Here is a 25,017-nt window from a genome sequence, read left to right as displayed (position 1 = left end):
ATCACTCGCAAGGACCGCACCGACCACACAGGAGGAGGAATCGCTATCGTCCATAAGAATTCCATCCGCATCTCTACCAGCTCCGACGCCAACCTCGCTAACTCCGAACACCTTCACTTCCAGATCCACATCGACCCCAAGACCACACTCAGAGGCACCCTCCTCTACAGACCACCAGGACCCCGCGCAAAATTCAGTGAAGACATTACGGACTTCATCACTCCACACGCACTCCCCTCCAAAGACTACATCCTTCTGGGAGACCTCAACTTTCACCTTGAAAAGATCAACGACCGCAACACCGCCACCCTCTTAGACAACCTCGCCAACCTCGGACTTAAACAACTGGTCACTTCCCCCATCCACATCGCAGGTCACACACTCGACCCCATCTTCAACTCCAGCAATCACGTCTCCTTCAGCCACACTACGGATCTCCTCTGGACTGACCACAGCTGCGTTCACTTCACCTACAACAAGCCGAAACCCATCATCCACCTCCAACCAACTCTACAAAGAAACTGGAACAAAATCACCACGGATCAGATCTCCACATCGCTCATTCGAACCTCCCCAGCCCTCTCTTCTAACGCCAACGAAGCCGCCTCAAACCTCACCCTTTGGTTATCCAACACCGCCAACACCTTAGCACCACTGAAAAAACGTCAACACAAACTTGGCAACAAGAAGGCCTCATGGTTCAACGATGATCTCAAGAAGTCCAAGAAAATGTGCCGCTCCCTTGAAAAGGCCTGGAAAAAAGACCCATCCACCAGCAACAAGGACGCCTTCAAAAGTGCCACCCGTACTCACCACCAACTGATCCGAAAAGCCAAGAAAACAGCATTCAAGGATCGACTTGACAACAACGCCCACAACAGCAAGGAACTTTTCAACATCGTCAAGGAATTTTCCAACCCATCGGCCAACTCCAACGACATCACCCCCTCTCAAACCCTCTGCGACTCCCTAGCCTCTTTTTTCCACAACAAGATTGCTGACATCCACAACAGCTTTGACAGCCAACCCGGAAGCCAACCCACCCTACCATCTGCTGACCATCTTCCCCCCGTAAACACCCTTAACTCCTGGAACCCAATCTCCACTGAGGACACCATCCGCCTGATGAATTCCATCCACTCTGGATCCCCCACGGACCCATGCCCTCACCACATCTTCAACAAAGCAGACTCCGTCATAGCACCGCACCTCCGAGACGTCATCAACTGCTCCTTCAACTCCGCTACCTTCCCAGAAGACTGGAAACACGCTGAACTCACCGCCCTTCTGAAAAAACCAACAGCAGACCCCACCGAACTCAAAAACTACCGCCCCATCTCGCTTCTTCCATTCCCGGCCAAAGTCATCGAGAAAGCCGTCAACAACCAGCTCGCCGCCTTCCTCGAAGCCAACAAATCACTCGACCCCTCACAATCTGGCTTCCGAGCCAAACACAGCACTGAGACCGCCCTCATCGCAGCAACAGACGACATTCGAACTCTACTGGACAATGGAGACACAGTCGCCCTCATCCTCCTCGACCTCTCTGCAGCCTTCAACACAGTCTGCCACAGCACCCTTTTACAACGCCTCAGAAACATCGGAATCCAAGGAAAAGCACTGGAATGGATCACCTCATTCCTCACCGGAAGAACCCAGAGAGTCCGCCTCCCACCATTCAAGTCCGAGGCCTCTGAAATCATCTGCGGCGTACCTCAAGGATCCTCACTCAGTCCCACCCTCTTCAACGTATACATGAGCCCCCTCGCGGCCATCGCCCGCCAACACAACCTCAACATCATCTCTTACGCGGATGACACTCAACTGATCCTTTCTCTCACCAAGGACCCCAGCACCGCCAAAACTAACTTACACGAAGGAATGAAAGAAGTCGCCGAATGGATGAAACAAAGGCGTCTGAAACTGAACTCAGACAAAACAGAAGTCCTCATCTTAGGTACATCCCCCTCTGCATGGGACGACTCCTGGTGGCCGGAAGCCCTCGGAAAAGCACCCATCCCGACAGACCACGCACGGAACCTGGGCGTCATCCTGGACTCCTCACTCTCAATGACCAGACAAGTCAACGCCGTATCCTCTTCCTGCTTCAACATTCTTCGCATGCTCAGAAAAACATTTCGCTGGATCCCATCCGAAACAAGGAAAACAGTCACCCACGCTCTAGTCACGAGCCGACTGGACTACGGAAACACCCTCTACGCAGGTACCACCGCTAAACTCCAGAAGAAACTACAACGAATCCAAAACGCCTCAGCAAGGCTCATATTAGACATCCCACGCAACGAACACATCTCTGGTCACCTTAAAGACCTCCACTGGCTACCCGTCAATAAGAGGATCACTTTCCGACTGCTTACCCACGCACACAAATCACTCTACGACATCGGACCAGATTGCCTCAACTCTCGTCTGTCCTTCTACACCCCCTCCCGCCAACTTCGCTCTTCCAGCCAAGCCTTTGCCACTGTACCTCGCATCAACAAGACCACCATGGGAGGCAGATCCTTTTCATACCTGGCTGCCAAAACATGGAACTCACTCCCCGCTTACCTTCGCCTCACCCAGAATCACCTAGCGTTCAGAAAGCAGCTTAAAACGTGGTTATTTGACAAATAATCATCCTCCCCTCCCTAAGCGCCTTGAAACCCTCTGGGTATGTAGTGCGCTATACAAATTTTATGACTTGACTTTTTTATGACTTGACCTGGAGCAGACCTATCCCTGGTCTCTTCACTTTATCACAGTGGTGCAGCAAGTTCCAGGCCACTTTGGGGCATTTACTGCTAAAACCCCAGAAGTCTCATTCTGACCCTTTGGTTGAAACTAGTATTGATGTTCATTTCCGGTATTCCACAGACTTGAACGTGCACATGTTCCTGAGGACGTTTCACCACTGGAATCTGTGGGGATCTAAAGGCGCAGTTATAGTTTCCACAAGAATACAAGTCCACTCGGATTTCTTTATCATTAAAATTGAAGTTTCAAATCGGATACAATTTTTTCACAGCTTGTCACAACCAAAGTTCATAGTTTCCAACAGAGCCTACATGTGTTTCGTAAAATGACTTCACCTGGGCTGTGAATTAAAACAAGGCACATTTTAAGTGCTTATATAACTGTTAAATAGAAACAAAAAACATATTCAGTATTCCTTAGTAAAATGGTCACCAACGTTATGACCTTCCTGAAACATTGTCATCATTTTGCGCTTTATTTGTACAAGAGTACCATAACACAATACGAAATAGTTCATAAGAGAGTTGTACAACATATTCTCATAAAAAGTATACGCTATTAATCCTTTTTTTGGTATCTGGACGTGAATGAACAAGGAAAATGATTTATTCAAGTATAAGCTCAACACTTGTTTGAATACAAATTCATACTAGGCTGAGCCACAAACACAGGTGCGCACATACCCCTTGAAATGGCTTAATTGAGGTGGCTAGAGCTCATGACTGGGGCGTCAGTATTTGCACTGGAGAGGTCCTTGCTTTACCTCATTATCTTAAATATTTCCTGAGGGTTTAGATGTCACAGAAGAGATCATCTTAATGCTTGTTCAACCTCATTTACCTTTCTTTCTAGAAGTCCTAGCATGTCACCACTGCAGCCAGTTGGCATCGACTGAAGGCATTAAAAGATGGCAGGGAAAGGCCTGAACTTCTGATTTAAGTTTGTGCACTTGGTGTAAAGTTCCAACAATTTTTTACTTCATTTGCCATTAGAAGAAGGATCACTCCATATGCAAATCAGGATGATCTCACGATAAACAAGCCCTTGCAGGGCCCCTTTCCTGCACAACCTCCTACTTTTGTCAACTCTATTGTGTAATGGGGGTTGCCACCTTTTTTTGCTGGCTTTTATAGAAAAACACAGGCCAAGCTGTGAAAAACTTGCTGCAGTGGCGACGATATTGTCCTAGCATGCCCATCACATGTTGTTCGTGGTAATTCGCACTTAAATGGTGCACAATCTGGCATTAGTATAGCATTGCAACACCTTTGCATACTCTGTGCCTTTCGGTGATCTATTTTTGGAGGTGTGTATTCAGTGAAGTTTTTTGTTGGTGTTTGAGACCAGGGGCGGTACCAAATTGCTTACATTGTTCTTCAGTTGATAAGGTTGCATGCTGGGCAGTAATTGTACATGTATAGAAAGTAGCTGTTTACAGAAAGTACTATTAGATACCTTAATAACCAGTTGATTGCATATTTGAGTATGCTGGGTGTATGTTCCAAGGTATATCTTGTTCTTTGTTGTAGGGTAGTGTATAGCTTGTCTGGGTGGGCAGTTCTGTTGTAAGTCCACCTCAACTGTAGGATGTCAACTGTGCTTCCTGAAGGGTTCTGTCTGATCGTTCTGTGGCTGGTTGCGTTATTATTGAGCATTTTGGTCCCCATGGCATCTATTTAAGGCTAATCTGAGCTGTATGTTTGACATCATAAGCCAGATGAGGCTTTTGTCTGTAATCACAGCAAACAAGCGGCAACTCTAATTCATATTCCCCCATAGCCTGGGTCATATCGACACAGCACACTTGATATGAGGGACGGGACCTTGACAGTCCATTTGTCCCACTCTGTGTAAACACAAGTAATTACTTATGAACTCTCAAATGATAATAACATGCCTCACCTTTCTACATTCAAAGCAATGTTGGTTATTGGTAATAAGTCCATATGCGATTGTATATACCAAGAGCTTTCATTTGTGAACTAAACAAAACGATTAAAGTTGTTACAATTACCTGAAGTGTAAGAAAGCAAAATCACATATCAGATCCATCAGAATTAGGAATGTCACTATTCACATGAAAGATGGTGAAATAACATCTACATTTCAAAAGTAATTTGTCTTTTTGAACTTTGATAGTTAATATTCAAGGAGAGGTGGGCACTAAATGTGTATCATATTAAACTGCCTTCATTTTTGTAAGAAGAAGATAAAAGTTAAATAAACCCTTAAAGCCTTATTCAAACCATCTTATCCTGGTCCTTATTAAACCAGTTCAGGATTTATCAACGTTGTTAAAAGTTACTGGTACTGTTTTAGAAGCTATCATAGTTATGATACATAAACAAGATGATATATTCCTTCCATCTTCATTCCTTAACGTAGAGTAAGATTTATGCCAAAATTCTGGCCAACAGACTAGAAAAAGGATAACTTTAAAAACTCTTGCACATAAGATGCAATACTGTGGTCCTTTACCCCAATATTAAAAATTCTGAATACATTATCCCTTTACTACTGCTATAGCTCTGGATGCATAGAAGGCTTTTGACAAAGTATCATGGATTTTTCTCTTTTCAGTGCTAGCCAAGACCATATTCGGAGATGCTTTTACCAGGATAGTCGTGGTACGGTATGATAATTTTGAGAGCCAGTCCGAGGCCTTTGACCCAGGACAGGGAGTAGACTGTGCTGCCTGCTCTCACCACTGCTTTATCTTTTGACGATTGAACCCCCGTCTGCCTCAATGAGAGAATATGGCTCCATGTTGCGTATCCATGAAGGTGATCAATCTGTATGGCATATACTTGTCGCATCCAAATTTATGGCAGAAGCCGATACATCTATTCTAGTGTTACTTGACATCATTAATACATATATGTTCAGGACTTGGAATATCCATCCATACTAATATTATAAAGAGAGAGCCCAAACCTTTGAGGCGGGTAATCTCAGGAACCACAGCACCAATCACAACACCCAATACAGCGTTGGAAAGGGCAGTTTCAGCAGAAGGACATAGGCTATGTAGACGCCCACCATATACATTTGAAAGGTAAAAGAACCTTGCCAGCAAAGTAGTTCCTTTTGGGCGTGTCTGCGTTGTGCTGTGGGCGTGGGCATGACTAACGCTGGGGACGTGTGGTACGGCCATCACATCGTGGGCTAAGGGCGTGTGCTGGGGCGTGACCAACGCTGGGTGCGTGTGTCCGCCCTTCATGCCATGTGAGTCGTACATACAAGCGCCAATGACGTTGCTGCGCAGCATCAAGGGGCACTCTGGGGGCGTGAGAAACACTGGGGGCGTGTGTCTGGCCTTCATGCCATGTGAATGCAATTGCGCCGCATCAAGGGGCACGCTGGGGGCGTGAGAAACGCTGGGGGCGTGTGCTACGTTCCGCCCTTCATGCCATGTGGGTCGTACATTAATCACAAGATCGTCTGCTGTGGCCTTATGATGGGGGCGTGACAAACGCGTTCACCTGGAGGCCTGGTAAGTAACGTTACTGCAGCCTCTCCTGCGCTCTGTTACTGAACTCTCTCAATCAACAAAATTGCACGCGCCTGCTACCATCAACCAGGGCTCTAGCCAGGCTCAGGCGGCGGATCAGTACACTAATTACACGCGCCTGATAACATCAACCAGGGCTGCAGCTGGGCCTCAAGCGGGGGAACACGCGCCTGCTAACATCAAACAGGCCTGCATCTGGGACTCAAGCATGGGAACACGCAAATGAGCATGTCTGCGGGGACAATTACTGCAGCCTCTCCTACTCGCTGTCACTCAACTCTCTCATTAAACTGATTTACCCGCGGCTAATAACTCTCTCATTCAACGACATTACACGCGCCTGCTAACATCAACCTGGGCTGTAGCCGGGCTCAGGCGGCGGATCACTACACCAATTACACGCGCCCGCTAACATCAACTAGGGCTGCAGCTGGGCCTTCTCTGTTGTGTACCGCGAGATTTTAAAATAAATTGCCCTTGCCAAATACACACATTACACACATTCTATTTCATACCCGGACAACGTCGGGACCGGCTCTAGTAGTCTTGATAAAGGCAAACCAGAAGTTTTGTTGTCTCTTATTTACCAGTACCATTGGGAGATTTTCTACCAGCTCCCTTTCATATTATGACAAAGGTTCTGCCTGGTTCAGTGAACGTGCCAAACTATTTATCATTGTGTAATCACTACAGTGGACATTTGTTCTGATTTGTATTTTTGAATAAGTGCAATAAGGATCGTTGAATTTAAAAAAAATTTTTGAAACCCTGTCCTTTTTGCACAGTTGCAATAACAGAAGGCTTCTTGCCCGCGATACCTCTGTGGTGAGATATTATGATACTTCAATGGATGCACTTAGGCTTCACAAGCCTACAGCTACCACACATACTGAGAATACGCTCTGCTGCTAAAGAAGCACAATTGTAGTACAGTGGCCTTAAACGTCAACGGCCAACATATGATCAGACTTCAATCTCCATAGTCAGAAAAAAATGTACTGCTCTTTTATATCCCATCCTTCATGTCTCTTCCAGGAGCTGGCTGGTCTGCTAATGTAATTGCTTACATCACTCCAGATTGAAATTCACATGTTTTCTATTTAGGTGCTGGTAGGTAACCCCAGTTTTATTTTCTCTCTGTCAGGTGGCTGGATAGGAGCCGAGATTGGAAACAGCATTGAGCGATTTGACCCCGTGGAGAACATCTGGCAGATCGTGGGCTCAATGGTCGTACCACGGTACTACTTTGGCTGTTGTGAAATGCAAGGTGGGTGAAAGGGAGTTGTGAAATGCTTTGCCTATGGACCTGTTTGTAAGTATTGCCTCCCACTGGGTATTTTATGCCACTGGCCATTTATTACAGATCAAATGTCTTCACTAATGCCGATTTTTAGTATATAGAGGGAACTACTTCATGCATGGCATTCATTCAATAGCCTCTTTGAAAAAATGCGGGCTGTTAGACCAGGGCGGCTCGTTCATGTGGTCGGAGGGGCGTCTTCTCACTGCTTTCTCGCAGTGGAAGAAGCAAGAAACATAAAATAGTATTATAAATACCATTTTATATTTCTGGTTCTCACACTGCGAGAAAGCAGAAGGGTTTGGTTGGGGGTGGATCTGCTTGAGGGCTGGGGGTGGAGTGGCTAGCCCAATGCTGTGGGCCCTGACTGTGTAGGCTGCCTACATGGAGAAAATGGGCTCCACGTAGATGCCTGTGTGGTCGGCGTCCCAACCAATCACAGCGCTGCCATTGCTGCATTGTGATTGGCTATGGGGAGGGAGGCTGCCTGCTTCTTGTTCCTGGGTTATACCTATTTTTAGCATAAACTGTTTTTATTCACGAGTGTCCACCTACCTTCGTCCACATCCATCAGGCCGACTAGGTGCTCAAGATGATTTAAAACTTACATTTTTTGAATAAACAGCACTTCTCAACCCCCCTCCTCCCTCTCTTTACTCGATTAGTATTGTATGTAGTTTAATCATAGACAGATTTTTAACTGGGTCGGGTTGTGTCATTCAAAAATGTAAGTGGTATTCTCTTTAGCATTCTTTGTAGAAAAGGCCAAGATTGAGTGGGCGCTGACACGCGCAGTCTTTGGCATTGAGATGCGGACAAGTGTGAACATACTGTACATGTATACCACATTAACCATCTGTGTGACTGAGTCCCCAATAAACCAGGCTGAAGCACTGAAGCTCAGCTGAACTGTTTTCAATCATCTGGAGTAGGGCCATAAGGCCAATGTAACACATTTTTGATTCAACATCTTCACACACGTTCATATTTCATTTCTGAAGAATCTTGATGTTGACATAGTCCACTGCTTTTAGATAAAGGTTAGTTTCAGTAAAGAAATCATTGTTAATGGGGTGACTGCTGTTAGCAATATTGCAGTAGAGTGAATATGGAGGGTTGAATACAGAGCAGGAATTGATGCTGCTCCCTCCTTCTCTATACTACTGCAAATCCCTCACAGGGAACCATACTGTAATGAGGACTGTGATGCCCTAAACCTATCTTCAGGAAATGTTACTTATGCAATGACTGGTACTCTGAGTAATTAGGCTCGCTCACATAACCATCTCATAAGAACTTTCATTCCCTGGTGGCAGGACTGGACTCGATTTTGGTTGTAAGCAAGAAAGTCAGAAAATGTCAGGGTGGAAGAGAATGCATATGTCCAAGAACACGCGTGTGGTGAGAGCGCCTATAGTTCTGTGATGCCATTACTCTAATTTTAACTCTCTTGTTTTAAAATAAGGAAAATCATTTGTTTTTTTTTAATTTGCACATTTGCACTGAGTAAAACCTTCCTACCTTCTCTCTGTCCTCTGACGCCCTTTTGCCTAGCCCTTCCCGGTCCACCACTGGTTATCCCGATTGTTGTGGAGGGAGCGCTCGTCAGCTTTCACTTCCGGGCTAAAGATGGGGGAGATTGGTTATAAATTCAAATGCAGACAGCTTCGCGCAGCGGGCGCGCCAAAAGCAAGCCCGCCTGTGCCCGAACGGGGCCGGGGGCCACAACCCCTGGTCTAATGTCCACAGAAAGGATTACGTTCTCTCTGACCAAATTCTGCCTCTCCGCCCTCCAGCTAAACAAGACTGCCATTTGTACTCTGCAGACAATATTACTGGTAAAATCATCTGTCCTTGCTGTAATTTTCCATCTACCACCTCCCAGTCCCGCCTCCCTATACCAGCTGGACTCAATCACAACACTCAAACGACTGTTCCCCCCCACCACTGACCTTACGTTCCTTAGTCACAACTGTCGCTCACTCCCTAAACACAAACTGGACATTTTTAACCTTCTTTATGAGAGCGCCGGTCCTGAAGTTGTTGCAGCAACTAACCATGCCATTGTCCATAAGGACAGAATGTCCAAATCGGGTGGGAGTATAGCTATTATTTTTAAAAACCCTCTACAATGCAGATTTGATCCATTGGACATTCCGGATTGTGAAACCCCCCTCTTGAAATTATACGTAAACCCTAATTTCACGCTCTCCAGTCTATCAGTCTATCACCCGCCAGGACACCCTAACTCGTGGGCCCAATTGTTTCCCACCCCACTACTTATGATTTCAAAAAACTTCTTGCTTTCTGGCGACCTCAATTTACATCTAGACTACCTTTCTAATCTATTTGTAGTAAATGTATCTCCCATCTGGCCGCCATGAAAATCAATTTACCAAACTCTGGTCCTACTCACAAAGCAGGTCGCCTGCTAGATCCCATTTTCTCAAGCCTTCCCCATATCCATTGTGCCCCGGCTACGCCCATTTGCTGGTCTGACCACTTCTTATCCAAATTCATACTCACTCCCCCTACCTCATCAACTCATCTTTTCCTTCTCTTAAAATCCCTAAACGGGACTGGAAAAAATTAGACTTCAACACTTTAGACACTCTTCTGTGTTCCAATGTACCCTCATCTAACCCTCCGGTCAGTGTGGTGTCCACTAATGTTCACAATTTGGCTTTCAGACTCAATCGATTCCTGCCTTCCCCTTTCTAATAACCGTCTTAACAACCATCGACCTCCAGCCCCTTGGTTCAACAACATCTTAAAAACTGAAAAAAACAAATGCAAAGCATTGGAACGGCGCTCGAGGAATGATTATGCACTGGAATCCAGGAACACCTATATTAAGGCTAGGAAATGCTACCACAACCTTTGTAACTCAGCTAGGGCCAGCTTCTTCTCTACAACTATTTCTGAAGCTGCCAATTGCCCTACAACTCTCTTCGGGCTAGTGAAGGAACTGGCCAGATCTGAAAGCACTGCAAGGCCTTTACATCTTAACAAACGTCAATGTGACGATCTTGCCTGCTTTTTTATGGAACACAATCGAAAAAATACATTTAGAAATCACTAACTCCCATACTAGTAGGCTTACGATACAGAAATCCTTAATCTTGCCCCAGAATAGTGGCCCAGTGGTCACTCCCCACTTGGAGCTCTTCATGGAGTCTTACATTTGTTCCTCTTACCTAGACTATTGACCCCTTCTAAATACAGTTAAAATAAAAATGGTTCTGTCGGGTAAGACCAATTACTTTTGAAATATATTCATTAAATGAGACCACAAGCTCTCTGATACAAGTCCAACAGTTTGAGAAATAAATGCTCAAAAACTTTAAACCACGTAATCAAATAATTGTATTAAGAAATTTCAAACATTTGGTATCTGTTGGACCCGGCCCGTTGGGCAGGTTCACCCCTAGACTTTTTGCTTTTTCCTAGCCTGTTTATGGAACCTGGTGTTGGTGATTTTAGGCCTCTGCGCACTTTTTCACTGTGGTACAGTGTAAAGTGCTTGAGCTCTCTGTATGTGTGGTGAGTGACCTGCCCTCCCATAGGAATGAATGGGGAATATGTATGCCCATGGTAGTTCCTGATGTGTGGGGAGTGCAGGGGCGAGTTTGGTATGTATGAACTCGGGAGAGTGAATGCTGCAAAATGATGTATGCGGCATGACTGTGTCTAGTCTAGAAGTACTACTTTTGGAAGTTGGCATATTTGTGTAAGTTGGTGCTAGCGTGTGATTGGCTGGTGAGCCTGGCCCAGAGTGCCTGGGCCTGCTTGTGGATTGACTGTCTGGTTTGAGGATGACAGGGGCTAGAGAGCCCAGGAGGTTTTCTGAAGTCAGCCCAGGGATGAAAGGCAGCATCTGCTGCCAGGGAAGTGGGAGGAGATGGCACCTGATAGTGAAGGGCTGTGCCTGCCTGACTACAAAGCTGGCTCCACCTCCCGCTGGGCGACTGGCACCTCTGTCCCTGATACTGAAGGGACTTCCCTGTAACCAGTTCTGGCTGGTTCTCACACTGCCTGCTTCAAAGGACTTCAAAGGCTTTTCTGTGTATAAGAAGGGGCTGTGTCCCCTTCCAAAATGTTCTTGTTTCTAACTTGAATCTGCCAGGGGCATGCTGCTGCTGGGGCTCAGGGGAATCCCTGGGCCCTGCCCATCCCCTGGACCTCTGATGGACATCCCTGGACTCCCGGGGGACCCCTCTGCCTTGCTGGGCTGAGGGGGGGACTTTGCTCGCCCCCTTGGGATCACTGGGACCTTGTTGCAGCATGGAGGAGCTGCATTTGTCTGCAAAAGCGCTGTGCTTCCCCCTGAGCGCCTGGGAGCGCTCTGCCTGTTTTCTAGCGCTGTAGAGCGCTTTATTTGGATTATGGCGCTGAGGAGCGCTTTGCCCGCCTTGGCGAGTGCCCACCTCGCTTATTTGCGACTTTATTTAAATTTCGGCTGCCCACGCCGATATCTTTAATGCCTGCCCGCCTGCCTGCCTGAATCGGGCTGCCGCGCTGCCCGCGGCGACCCAGAAGAACCTGGCCGGCCGGCCAATCCCAGCGCGGCCGGCCGGAAGTCCCGCCCCCGCAGCCCGGGTGCCGAGAGATGATCATCGCCGGGCCCGGGAGGAAGAGGAGAAAGAGTGATGGCGGCAGGTCTGAAGGGCTCCCGTGAGCGGAGGGAGCCTGCAGCGAGAGGAGCGGTAGCGGGGGGGCGCGAGGCACATTGTCGGTGTCTGCCCCCACCGCGAGTGGAGAGCCGCCGCCCAGAGGAGCCCCGCCTGCTGCCCCCGAGGAGTCCCGCGATGTGGAGAAGCCCCACCCGAGGCCCGGTAAGTTAGGGCTGGGCCGGGTGAGACGGGGGCAGTGCTGTTGCTGCTCCGTGAGGGAGCAGATGGAGTTTTGTGTGCCGGTGAGGCAGAGTTGGTGCTTGGGCGGCCCCGGTTGGCAGTGGGTCACCCCAACGTAACGCCAGAGCCTTGAGGCTCCAACGCAGGGGGCATGTTGCTTTAGAGCCAGTGTGGCTCCAACGTTTGACTAGTGTTGGCCAGAGCCTGTGTGGCTCCAACGTGCGCAGTGTTTGTTTTAGAGCCTGTGTGGCTCAGGTGGCGCAGATTTGTTCTAGGGGCTACTGAGAGCCCTGCCACAGCTTTTTGATCCCAGTTGCCCAGCACTTTTGGGCAGCTGCCACGTTTAGGCTTTTTGTACTCTTGGATTGGCGCTGCATGGCAGCGCACCCTGACTTTGGACCCAGGGCATCCTTGCCCCATCAAGGCCAGTTGGCCTAGGGACTGCCACAGGTGGTGGCCTATGTAAGTTATGCGCAATGTGATTCCTATGTTTTTAATAGTGATTGCCTACTGTGAGTTTTTGCGCTATTGATTTATTATGCACCTCTGAATGTGTTATTGCATCATGTGTGTTTTCTTTCCCTTATTACTCCTCTGAATGTGTTATTGCATCATGTGTGTTTTCTTTCCCTTATTACTCCTCTGAATGTAGGTTTATTGCATCATGAGTAATGTATTCTTTCTTAGACCCCTAAATGCTGAGTGATACTTAGGTGGTTGTCTTTTCTACTCCTCTGAATGTAGGTTTATTGCATCATGAGTAATGTATTCTTTCTTAGACCCCTAAATGCTGAGTGATACTTAGGTGGTTGTCTTTTCTACTCCTCTGAATGTAGGTTTATTGCATCATGAGTAATGTATTCTTTCTTAGACCCCTAAATGCTGTGTGATACTTAGGTGGTTCTTCTTTCTTAGTACAGGTGGTCCTAGTAAGGTCCTGGTTCCTGTTACCAGTGGTTACTGGTTGTTATCTTTGATTATTATTTTATATTCTACATTTTATCTAGAAGTGCTATATCTGAATATGACAGTGGCCCTGTCTTGTGTACATAATCCCTGTGAATATTGCCCGTGCCAGTTGGCACAATGTATATGTGTGATTTTATCTGATGTGTTTTTACAATACAAAAGTTATTTTTATAATAACCTTGTGTGGAGTCTCTTTTGTGGTGTGCCTAGTATGTTGTTGCTGTTGTGCGCTGGAGCAAATGCTTTACACATTGCCTCCGAGTTTAGCCTTACTGCTTGAGCCAAGCTACCAAGGGGGTGAGCAGAGGTTATCTTGGCGTGTGACTTCCTTGCCCTGACTAGAATGGTGGTTTCTGCCTGGCTTTGGCGTCAGCCTTAGCCTACCAGAAATAGCCAGTTCTAACAGTATCCGAATTGCAATCATTCTTAGATAACATTCAATGTCTGCAGTGACTGTCAAGTATAAAGTGACTTTCAGTGAAAAGTGCTCTGTGAATGAAGAAATATACAGTGCAATTTATGTACAGGTATATACAAATATCTTTGTTGGCCAGATAATAATTTTAAACCAAGGATTCCTAGAGTTCCTATACGGATCCTGGTATTTCTGGACTTATGATGTTCGTCGACGTTTCGACCCTTTTGTGCCCCGGTTGGTGGTTGCGGCGGGTCTTTATCAAGACAGGTGGGTCAGACCGGTGGAAACTCAGCCTGAGCCTGTTGGTGGCGGTACTGCCAATCAATTCTTGCAAAGACGATTTCTAATCCGAACGGACGGAGGCGCTTAGTTCCTCTCGTACAGGCGCTGAATGTGACAGCGCGTAGACCACTAGCCGTTATGAGGATTCGGCTGTGGCGTGCACGTCGGGCGCGAACGAACGCGCCCGACGTGCACACCACAGCCGAATCCTCATAACGGCTAGTGGTCTACGCGCTGTCACATTCAGCGCCTGTACGAGAGGAACTAAGCGCCGGGTGCCGCTCGTAGTTGCTGGCGGATTACTGACCGTAGAGAGCTGTTTGTCCTTGTCCCAGAGGGAGCTGAAGGAGATCGTGTGAGCGGCGGCAGGAACAGTGGGACTGCGAGTCCCAGGAACACTAGCGGCTTGTCCATCTGCCGCACCTGGAGACTCTTCCCTCTAGACCCCGCTCCTTCCTGGGTCTTCAAAATCACGGCCCCCGCTCCGCGGGAGCCGCTCGTAGTTGCTGGCGGATTACTGACTGTAGAGAGCTGTTTGTCCTTGTCCCAGAGGGAGCTGAAGGAGATCGCGTGAGCGGCGGCAGGAACAGTGGGACTGCGAGTCCCAGGAACACTAGCGGCTTGTCCATCTGCCGCACCTGGAGACTCTTCTCTCTAGACCCCACCTCCCTCCCGGGTCTTCAAAACCGCGACTCGCGCCCCCCGCTCCGCGGGAGCCGCTCGTAGTTGCTGGCGGATTACTGACCGTAGAGAGCTGTTTGTCCTTGTCCCAGAGGGAGCTGAAGGAGATCGTGTGAGCGGCGGCAGGAACAGTGGGACTGCGAGTCCCAGGAACACTAGCGGCTTGTCCATCTGCCGCACCTGGAGACTCTTCACTCTAGACCCCGCCTCCTTCCTGGGTCTTCAAAATCGCGGCCCCCGCTCCGCGGGAGCCGCTCAAAGTTGCTGGCGGATTACTGACTGTAGAGAGCTGTTTGTCCTTGTCCCAGACGGAGCTGAAGGAGATTGTGTGAGCGGCGGCAGGAACAGTGGGACTGCGAGTCCCAGGAACACTAGCGGCTTGTCCATCTGCCGTACCTGGAGACTCTTCTCTCTAGACCCCGCCTCCCTCCCGGGTCTTCAAAACCGCGACTCGCGCCCGCCGCTCCGTGGGAGCCGCTCGTAGTTGCTGGTGGATTACTGACTGTAGAGAGCTGTTTGTCCTTGTCCCAGAGGGAGCTGAAGGAGATCGTGTGAGCGGCGGCAGGAACAGTGGGACTGCGAGTCCCAGGAACACTAGCGGCTTGTCCATCTGCCGCACCTGGAGACTCTTCCCTCTAGACCCCGCCTCCATCTCGGGTGTCCGGCCCACCCAATAGCTTTAAGATCAGTGCGAGCCACGCGCATCGCGGGACGCACCCGGGCGGCCGCGGGGCTAAGCCCGGGCAAAGGGCGGGCCGTTTGAGGCCGTTCGAGGACGCGAGAGACCGGACCGGGCCATCTCTCTAACTCCCACCTCTTGTAATCTACATCGAAACGTATGTACTGTAAAATCACTGACTCTGCACCTGCGAGCTCTGAAATACTTTGCTTCACTGACCTCTTGTTCATGTAAGATCTTATTTTCCTGAATTGGTCCAGCAGGAATAATGGTGTTAACTAGAGGAAACAAAACTAAGGTAGCGGGGGGTGTGGGCAAACTATTAGGCCCTATGGACGACTTCATCACCAAGGCATACTCATTTATCGACCATAGTATCTCTCTCATGGAAGATAGGGTGTCCTTGAACTTAACGTTCGCTAAGAGATCCTCTATGGGTAACTTAGCAGACGCTAGAACCCCCGTATTAGATAATAACTCCAGCCAAAGGACACTTTGTGAGGGTAGGCGTAGCCTACCAAACAATGTGGACCTGTCGGCCTCCCAGCTTTCTGACTTCCAGATAAGCTCAGATCTAGAAAGAACACCAGAGCTGTTACCCCAAATTACACCAGAGGAAAGAAGGCAAGCAAGAGGGAGGAGGGAGGGCGCCATAAGAAAACGAAATAATGATCCGAAAAATTCCATCCCTAATGAGATCGGCGACACGCCCAGTATGATAGAGAACGCACCCCCTAGAGCAGAACAGCTAGTAGTTTCTGCGATTATTCACCAATCCGCACACAATACTCTTGTCCCCATTAGTTTGGAATCCCCTATTCTTTTATCTTGTAGCAAGGAAATTACCGATAGTAATAACTCACAGCTGCTAAACAAGATCGCAGACTTACTGAAATTATTTCTTGAACCAGTAGAAGCAAGATTAGCGAAGATAGAGAATCAGCTATCCAAGTTCACAAACCTCACACAATCCAAGCAAGTGCCGGTGGCCAAAAAAATGGGGCGAAACAAACAGAATAAACAGACCTTTCCCAAGCCCGCAGTTACACAAAAGAATGTGTCTACACCCTCAGATGTAACACCTAAACTAACACTCCCTGAAACATTAAATAATAACACAACAGCGAATCCTTCCACTAATGTTGCTGTAACCTTACCACAGGGAAATGCCCTGTCAATAATAACACCTGCGCCTAAGACATCGGCGCCAAAGAAATTGGTACCTGAAACTCCGGCTTCTAAAACTCCGGCTTCCAAAACTCCAGCCTCTAAAACTCCGGCCCCGAAAACCTCGGCCCCAGCATCCAACAGAGGTGGCCCCAGGGGACCGGCCGAAGTTAGATTTCCTGTCGATATGCCACCGGAAGCATGCCCCTTTGTAGTGGTAATGACAGCTGTGCCCGAGCTAGTGGATCACAACGTAGAACCGATGTGGTCATTGAAAAACAAGGCCCAACACTGGCTAAATATCAATCGCCCCATTCCACCAACTTGGCAATGTAGGATTTTGACGGTACGTAGGACTCCATGGGTGGGAAAAGGCAGAAAAACAATTCCGGGAGACTGTATTGTGATTACGTTCGAAGACCCCCGAGTAGTAGATTATATTTGCTCTTGGGACTACTCGAGTGTAAATGGAGGTATAGGCACCAAACCACTCTCCTTTTTTTACCCTTCAAGACATCGCAACTGTCTTTTTAACGATCATGACACCCCCCTGGGCTGTAGCAGCCCCCCGTCACTTCTAACATGGTAACACAAGGCAAATAGGGGGCCCTCGCCACTATGACTATGATAGTTCCTGGCACTCAGTGGGGCCACGCTATCAGGGAGGAGGATGGGACGACTGGGGTCCGCACACTCAGAGGATGGCTCATATAGAGCCACCTCGCTGGGATGCTTGGTTCAGCATCCCTACGAGGAACAGATTTAGCGGCCTCGAAATGGTCGACTGACCACTAACGGAGACCAAATCCATTATTCCTAACCTACCCCAGTTAACGCCTAAAATAAAAACAATTTGCTCAGCAAATAAAGCTGTGGCGGTTAATCCAGAACCACTGCCCCTACCCATCTTTTTCTGGAATGTTGCGGGTTTACGCCCTAAAGTTGAGGATGGGACTGCCATGCACTTCCTGGAGCCAGGCAAAATTATCTGCCTCCAGGAGACATGGTCCATGACGGAGCTCCACCTCTTGGGCTATAAAACATACTCCATCCCAGCCCTGGTCAGTAGCGTAGGCAGACCTAAGGGAGGGCTAACCACATACATTGCAAACACCGTGAACCACTTAAAAGTGTCCATAGTCGACTCTGACCCAAATTTTCAATTACTGTTTCTTTCCTTTAAGAACAAGGAGTCCATCCTCTTGATTAACCTCTATAACAACCTAGAGGATGACTAATTTCTGACCCTTCTCTCTAATATCCAGGAGAGACTAACTCAGTTTTACCAATCTAAGGCAGGAAAAGGGGCGATTCATCTTCTATGGGGAGGGGATTTTAATCTCCACCCATGCCCACAAGCTGAGAAAAATCGCTGCGGGATAGTGGATGAACATGACGCTCCACTCATGCATTTTGCCCATACTAAGGCGGGGATCGCCATGAATAATGTGTTATCTGACTTAGATCTTGCAATAGCCAATAGGTCAAGTCCAGGCTCAAAGTTCCTGCAACTAACATATGTGGGTAGGGGACACCAAACGACAGTCGATTATATTCTCCTGTCGTCTGGATTGTTACGTATAGTTAGATCCTTCCTGGTTCTGATTAATGTATTAAGTGATCATTCCGCTTTGAGGATGGATCTTTATTTGACTGATTCCAAGCTCCTAACTACAGTTATAGCGAAAACCCTTGCCCAGAACAAATTGGAGTTGGGTAAACAAAATGGTTATACATTAAAATGGGCGAAAATAAATCCAGCCGAAATTACCAAAAAAATTGGTAAAAGCGGCATACCCAAATATAATTAAATGTCTGGATTTATCAGAAACAGATGAAGAGTCATAAATAATTTTACCCAAATATTAGAGAAAACAAAGGGACTTCTCACAATAAAATCAAGGAGCTCGAACCCAACCACTAAATGGTGGTTTAACCATAGTTGTACTGTGGCCCTAACTAACCTAAAGCTGGCCCTGAATAAAACACCCAGAGACTCGGAGCAGATCCAACTCCTTAGACAGCATTATGGAAGGGCACGCAAACTAAGAATACAAGAACTAAAACAAAAATTACGTGACGACCTACATACTAGTGCCGTCTCCAAAAATAGCGAGGCTTTTTGGCGAACCGTCAGATCCCCCTACCTAACAGACGATAACAGTCCCAAGATAGAAGTGGCCATAGAGGAAGATACTTGGGTACATCCAACAGTTGAATACCCAATACCCCTGCATTTCGACATCTCCGAGTTATTAGTGGCTCTGGAAAGAAGTAAAAATGGGAAAGCTCAAGGCCCAGATGGGGTCTCAGTGGATCTTTTTAAACACAACCTGGATCTTTGGGCCCCCATTCTTACCAGAGTCTGCACTGCAGCCGCAAAAGTAGGACTGAAAAAATCCTGGATCCATTCTATCATGGTCCCGATTTTCAAAAAAGAGGATCGCCAGGATGTTAAAAGCTACCGCCCCATCTCACTGCTGGACTCACTGGGCAAGGTCGTTGGCAGGGTAGTCCTTGAGCGACTCCAGCAGTGGGCTGAGTAGGGAGGCATTTTTTTCGATCTTCAGTTCGGATTTCGGGAGGGGTTTGGAACGGTAGAGCAGGCCCTCAATCTTAGCTTGATATTGGGCAAATACACCCAAGCAAAGAAGGACACAGTCTATATGGTGTATGTAGACCTTTCCGCCGCGTTTGATTGCGTCTCACACGCAAAACTATGGATGGTTCTGAGACAAATGGGAGTGGATCCCCCTCTTTTAGATATTTTGAGAGAGCTTTATTCTAAAGCGTCTGCGAGGGTGCGCTTTGGCGTGAAGGGGGAGCTGACAGCATCTTTTGGAGTGGAGCGTGGAGTCAGGCAGGGGTGTGTTCTGGCCCCCTTTCTCTTCTCACTGTACACAAACGGCTTGGAGGAAGAGATGCTGAGGGGGGGGGCCAGGATCTCCCGCGGGTTAAACAGCGCCTGATTCCCGCTCTGCTTTATGCAGATGATGTTGTCATTCTGGCGCGTACTCCGCGCGAATTACAGAAATCCCTGAATAGGTATACAGACTTTATGGGTGAATTGGACCTACATGTGAACGTCAAAAAAACGTTTGTCATGGTAGCAGGCAGTGGGAAAAAACAAGCAAAGGACATCTATCTCAAAAACCTAAAACTTGAGGTAACTGCCCAGTACCCGTATTTGGGAATCATGTTTGACGAAAGGCTGAAGTGGAGGCCAGCAGTAGAGGCAAGGTACCATCTTTTTAAAAGAGCCATAGTGGCCCTGATGAGCTTCTCTCAGAGATTGGGTTAGGAGGGCACCAGTGGAGCTACTAAAAATTTATAGTGCCAAGTGTCAGGCTATTGCACTGTATGGGGCGGGCGTCTGGGGACACGTAGACGTTAGTGCCCTTCAGGTGGCAGAAAACACCTTCCTCAGATTCCTTCTAGCAACACGAAGACGTACCTCAATCTATGCATCCCACTTGGAACTTGGAATCCCTTATTTGGAGGATTTGTTAAAGATCCAGCCATTATTGCTTTGGCGGCGCATCTGGACTTCTGATAAAAACGCGCTGACACAGGCAATCCTAGTAGACTCAATGGCTCTTGACCAATCCTCAAAAATAACATGGCTTCGGTACATCAGAAACTTCCTCAAGGATCTTGGCTTGGAGAAGCATTATCTTCAACCTGAAGGTATCATTGATCTACCAAAGACAGCGTTGAAACAACTGGCCCTGAGACACTTAGAGTCCTTGAGGCTGACTTCTGAGTCGACAAAACCCTCGGTCCTTCATGCCAACTAGATCCAGGTCACATACTCTATCCAGCCGTATTTAACATTACAGACCAGTACGTATGATAGAATGTTACTGACAAGATTCAGATTAGATTTTTTTCATAGATTAGTAGCCTTTCCCGAGAAAAATAGATGGGATCTAATTCTCCCTGTTTGTCCCTGTGATGAGGAATCCACACAAACTAATTTACATACAATATTGTTTTGTAAATTCCATCATCCACACAGGAAAATTTGGCTACTACCATTATTAAGGCGTTGGGGACTTAGACAGTGTCGCCCCGCAATGCTACGCCTCCAACTGCTAGAATCGGAACTTGTTTGTTATCTTGTCCTTAATTTTCTAAAATGCGTTATGAAGCATAGGAAAAATCTGTAAAATTTATGCCGGTTCTAGCTACAGATGACGGAATGAAATAACTTGATGTTCTGTTTTAAACATACTAACTTGTCTTTCTCTGAATTTTATCCTGTAATATGATCTTTCGCTTAACATGAAATTATATTATTAAATGTTGCTTTTATGGTTTTCCAATGTGTAAAGCCGAATAAAGAATTATTAAATTAAAAAATCGAAATCTCTAATCCGCTGCCTCAGAAACCTCCACCGAGGGAAGGGGTCCTGAACCGCTGCAACAAATTAGCGTGTTCTTCCAACAAAAGATTCAAGCCATCTTCACAGGTTTCTCTCTTAAGCAGTCCGAGCCAGAGGAAATTGAGTCACCGGGTTCAGTTCCAGTCCTGCTGTTGGAACAATTTCGTCCTCTGGACGCGGACACATTAGATCAGTGTATAGGAAAGTTGTCCTCAGGCTCCCCGTCGGACCCTGCCCCTCCTCAACATCTGATGGCGGTCCTTGACTCTGTCCGCACAACAATTCTTGAGGTTTTGAACTCCTCTATTACATCAAGCTTAGTCCCTGTTCAATGGAAGTGTGCGATGGTCAAGGCCTTATTGAAAAAGCCCAGCTTGGACCCATTAAAGCTTTCCAACTACCGCCCAATTTCGCTCTACCTTAGATGAGCAAATTGTTGGAGAAACTTATTAACAACATCCTGGTTAACCATCTTGAATCCAACAACCTGCTGGATGCCACACAGACCGGCTTCCGTCCTAACCATGGGACGGAGACCGCTCTGTTAATGGTAACAGAGGAGGCAAGGGAGCTGGTGGATGAGGGAGGGGTGGCTGGAATCATCCTTTTAGACCTCAGCGCAGCGTTTGATATGGTTAATCATAAGATCTTAGCCGACCGTCTCAAAAATGTGGGTGTGAGAGGTGCTGCGCTGAGATGGTTCCTATTCCTCCTTACTGACCGTCACTTTCAGGTCTTCAAAGGGGACGTGGTTTCTTCCAGCTTGCCTCTTGGATGTGGGGTCCCACAGGGCTCGGCCTTAGGCCCGACGCTCTTCAATGTCTATATGAGGCCGCTGGCAGGTATCACCAACCCATTTGGCATAAAGTTCGTCAGTTATGCAGACGATACCCAGTTAGTGGTATCACTATACCAGAACAAGGGCTCGTCCAGCACTCTGGCTCCCTGCCTTGAGGCAGTAGCCAGATGGATGGAGTGTTCCTACCTTAATGGAGATAAGACAGAAATTATGGTGTTGGGGAACCCTTCACCTACTATATCTGTCCCTATGTGGCTGCCATGTTTAGGCCCCGCACTGTCCCCAAAGCCCCAAATAAAGAGTTTAGGCATTTGGCTTGACAACGCCCTTAACTTTGGATATCAGGCCACTATGCTTTCATCAACTTGTTATGGATTGATGAGACTGCTACGAAAAATCATTCCCCTCCCATTTGAGGCTAGAAGGATTATGGTCCAGGCCCTTATATTGTCCCGGTTGGACTACGGAAATATTTTGTACCTAGGAGCACCTCAAGCTACATTAAATAAACTACAGGTTGTTCAGAACTGTGCAGCACGGATGCTTTTGCAGGTTTCATGGCAGCAATCAGCAAGGCCAGCCCTGCAACAGCTACACTGGCTACCCATCGCTGCTTGAATACAATTCAAGGCAATGTGTCTGGCTCATAAAGCCATGTGGAAAACCGGTCCATCCATTTTACACCCTCTACTAACACATTACCGGCCTCCTAGGACTCTTCGTTCTGGTTCCCTGCACCTGGCCACCATCAAGAAAATAAGGAAGGTGAGATGGGGTGGACGTAGTTTCTCCTTTATTGCCGCTGGGTTGTGGAACTCCCTTCCCCAAGTTATGCAGGGGAACCGCAATCTGCTGACCTTCCGCAAGTGTTTGAAGACCCATCTGTTTAGAATGTTCCCTTAAAGGTTAGTGCGACGTTACTCTGCTTCCTTTCTTTTAAGCGCTATGAGGCCTCCGGGTAGTCAGGCGCTATAGAAATACCTTTCATACTCGTACTCATACTCATACTGGCCAGCTGAGATGGGTGCGCCCCGCTACCGTCCAGCCATGTCCTGAATTTTGGCATAACCATTGATGACGCCTTGACAATGCACCATCAAGCAACCAAGGTTACCCCGGTGTGCTTTACCATCCTAAAATGGCTCAGGAAGATCTGGATGCTGCCTACCTCCACACAAACAACAGTGGTTCATGCCCTCATTACCTCCCGGCTGGACTACGGTAACATTCTGTACCTGGGCTCTAACAAGGCTGTGATCTGTAGACTACAGCTGGTACAGAACTCGGCAGTAAGACTTCTTTGCAGAGTTCCTAGAGCTTCATCCATCTCCGGGTTTCTCCGCGACTTCCATTTGCTCAGGGGTGGAGAACCGAATCAAGTTCAAAGCCCTGAGTTACATGTTTAAGATTAAAATTGGTACGGCGCCTCAGTATTTACAATCCCTTGTTTGCCCTTACGTTCCCACTCGTCACTTGAGGTCGGCCACTCTTGGCAATTTCAAGTTGCCTAGGTTTAAACTCGCCAGGATGGGTGGTAGATCTTTTTCTTATCTTGTTCCGACCCTCTGGAATGCTCGTCCCCTGACTATCCGCCATGAAACTGTCTACACCCGCTTTCGCAGAGCCCCTAAGACCTGGCTATTTGACCAATAACCACTCACCTCCGCTCTATTTCTACACCTAGTTCGTTATGGCGCCGGAAAAACCTTTTTGGGTAGCTGTTGCGCCTTATAAATGTAATTAATAAATAAATAAATACAACTTCAAACAAACATGTTGCAAGGGACAAAGATATAATGCACAAATGGTATTTAGTGTCCTAATTTGAGACAAATATGCAGTCTCTATGAAAACCTATGGTTGCCTAAGTAACATCGAAGACTATGCACCTCAAAACAATTACTCACATCTCTTGTGATAATAGATGTTTTTAAAGTTTTATACAGTGCTTCGATCCCATGCCATTCCCACCCATAACTCATTCACTGGACTAATGTAAGTGCTGTATTTGCTCGCCCTAAACTCCCACTGTTCCACCCATTCCCCAATACAATAAAAATAGATGATTCCCATCGCCCCCCACCCCCGACAGTCTTGAAATCCTTCGCTACTGAAGCACGAAAAGCACTTTCTCGGATGAAATCAAAAAGGTATATCTTCCAGCTTCTGAAGAGTTGGAGAATGAGCTAACCAACTACAGGTTCATTCATTATTTTTTTTATTTGAAGGATGATACCAAAAGCAGCTCCCATCAAATTACAAGAATGGATGGAGACAAGGCTAGGCGATCCAATTGTCTATTCTCAGTTCAGTTCAAAAAGACTTTATTTCGGTCAATATGACCTAAAAAGTACAGACACCTGCAACCAATCATTTCTAAAATTACATCAGAACATGCAAACAACAAATAAAAAAAAAAGCAATAGAATTCATTGTACACATAATTATCATATTAAAATGCATTCGATTTTTTGGGGTTGTTACTAGGCGAGGGTCACATGTTTAGTTTCGGAAAGTGCATAGTGCGAATAAATAAATACATAAATTAGCTAAAAAAGATTCATATAAAGGGAAGGCCTTGAATATAAAACTGTACTAAGCGACAGAGGAAGATTATGCCAAGTTACAATGATAACATTTTTCGTTCCCTATTGAGAGACCAATACACCATTAGGTAATTTTAGAAAGACCCTTCTAGTGCACCACATAGAGAACAGGAATCCTGCAACTAAATAGACAATTGGGATACTGAGGACATACTTAGTATCCTGAATACTTCAAGACAATGCCTATTACCAATGTTCCTGCAGGTCTGTACCAGCCGGCGTTTCCTTGCTTTATTATAGCCTGGGCAAATAAAGAAAACGTGGAACACTGATTCTTCAGGGTGATCACATGCTGGGCAGTGTGCCGCTTGCTGATCTCTCGACTTAGATGTAAAAAAGCGGAGAGGAAGCACCCCGAACCTGAACTGTAAGTAGAGCTTCCTTGCCGCAACTGGTTTGATAAGGTCTAGTACCATCTCAAAGCAAAAAATATCTTTTATTTCTAGGAAAGCTCTAGTTAATTTTCCTGTTTTGGAAAATATAGGAAGTTGAGCCATTCTATGCTCTTCATAGTGTACCTTTATTTGTTTCCTTGATATTAAAGAACAGGCTAGCTCAGGTTCAGCCCAACAATCCCCTAGGCCCATACTAGTTAACAAATATTTAATAT

The 25,017-nt window shown here is 47.0% G+C and overlaps 1 protein-coding gene across 1 annotated transcript in view; it reads left to right on the top strand.

The window, feature by feature from the left end:
* The window catches only part of IPP (intracisternal A particle-promoted polypeptide), a 224,580-nt gene that overhangs the window by 164,061 nt on the left and 35,502 nt on the right, over positions 1-25,017 (top strand). The window contains exon 7 of the mRNA XM_086953161.1: positions 7,413-7,535. Within this exon, the coding sequence (XP_086809287.1) occupies positions 7,413-7,535 (123 nt within the window). The remainder of the gene's footprint in view (positions 1-7,412; positions 7,536-25,017) is intronic.

The sequence above is a fragment of the Lissotriton vulgaris genome, chromosome 1_2, assembly GCF_964263255.1.
Source record: "Lissotriton vulgaris chromosome 1_2, aLisVul1.2, whole genome shotgun sequence".
NCBI classification, from domain to species: Eukaryota; Metazoa; Chordata; class Amphibia; order Caudata; family Salamandridae; genus Lissotriton; species Lissotriton vulgaris.
Note: the sequence above shows the minus strand (reverse complement) of the source record. Positions and strands in the feature narration are given on the sequence as shown.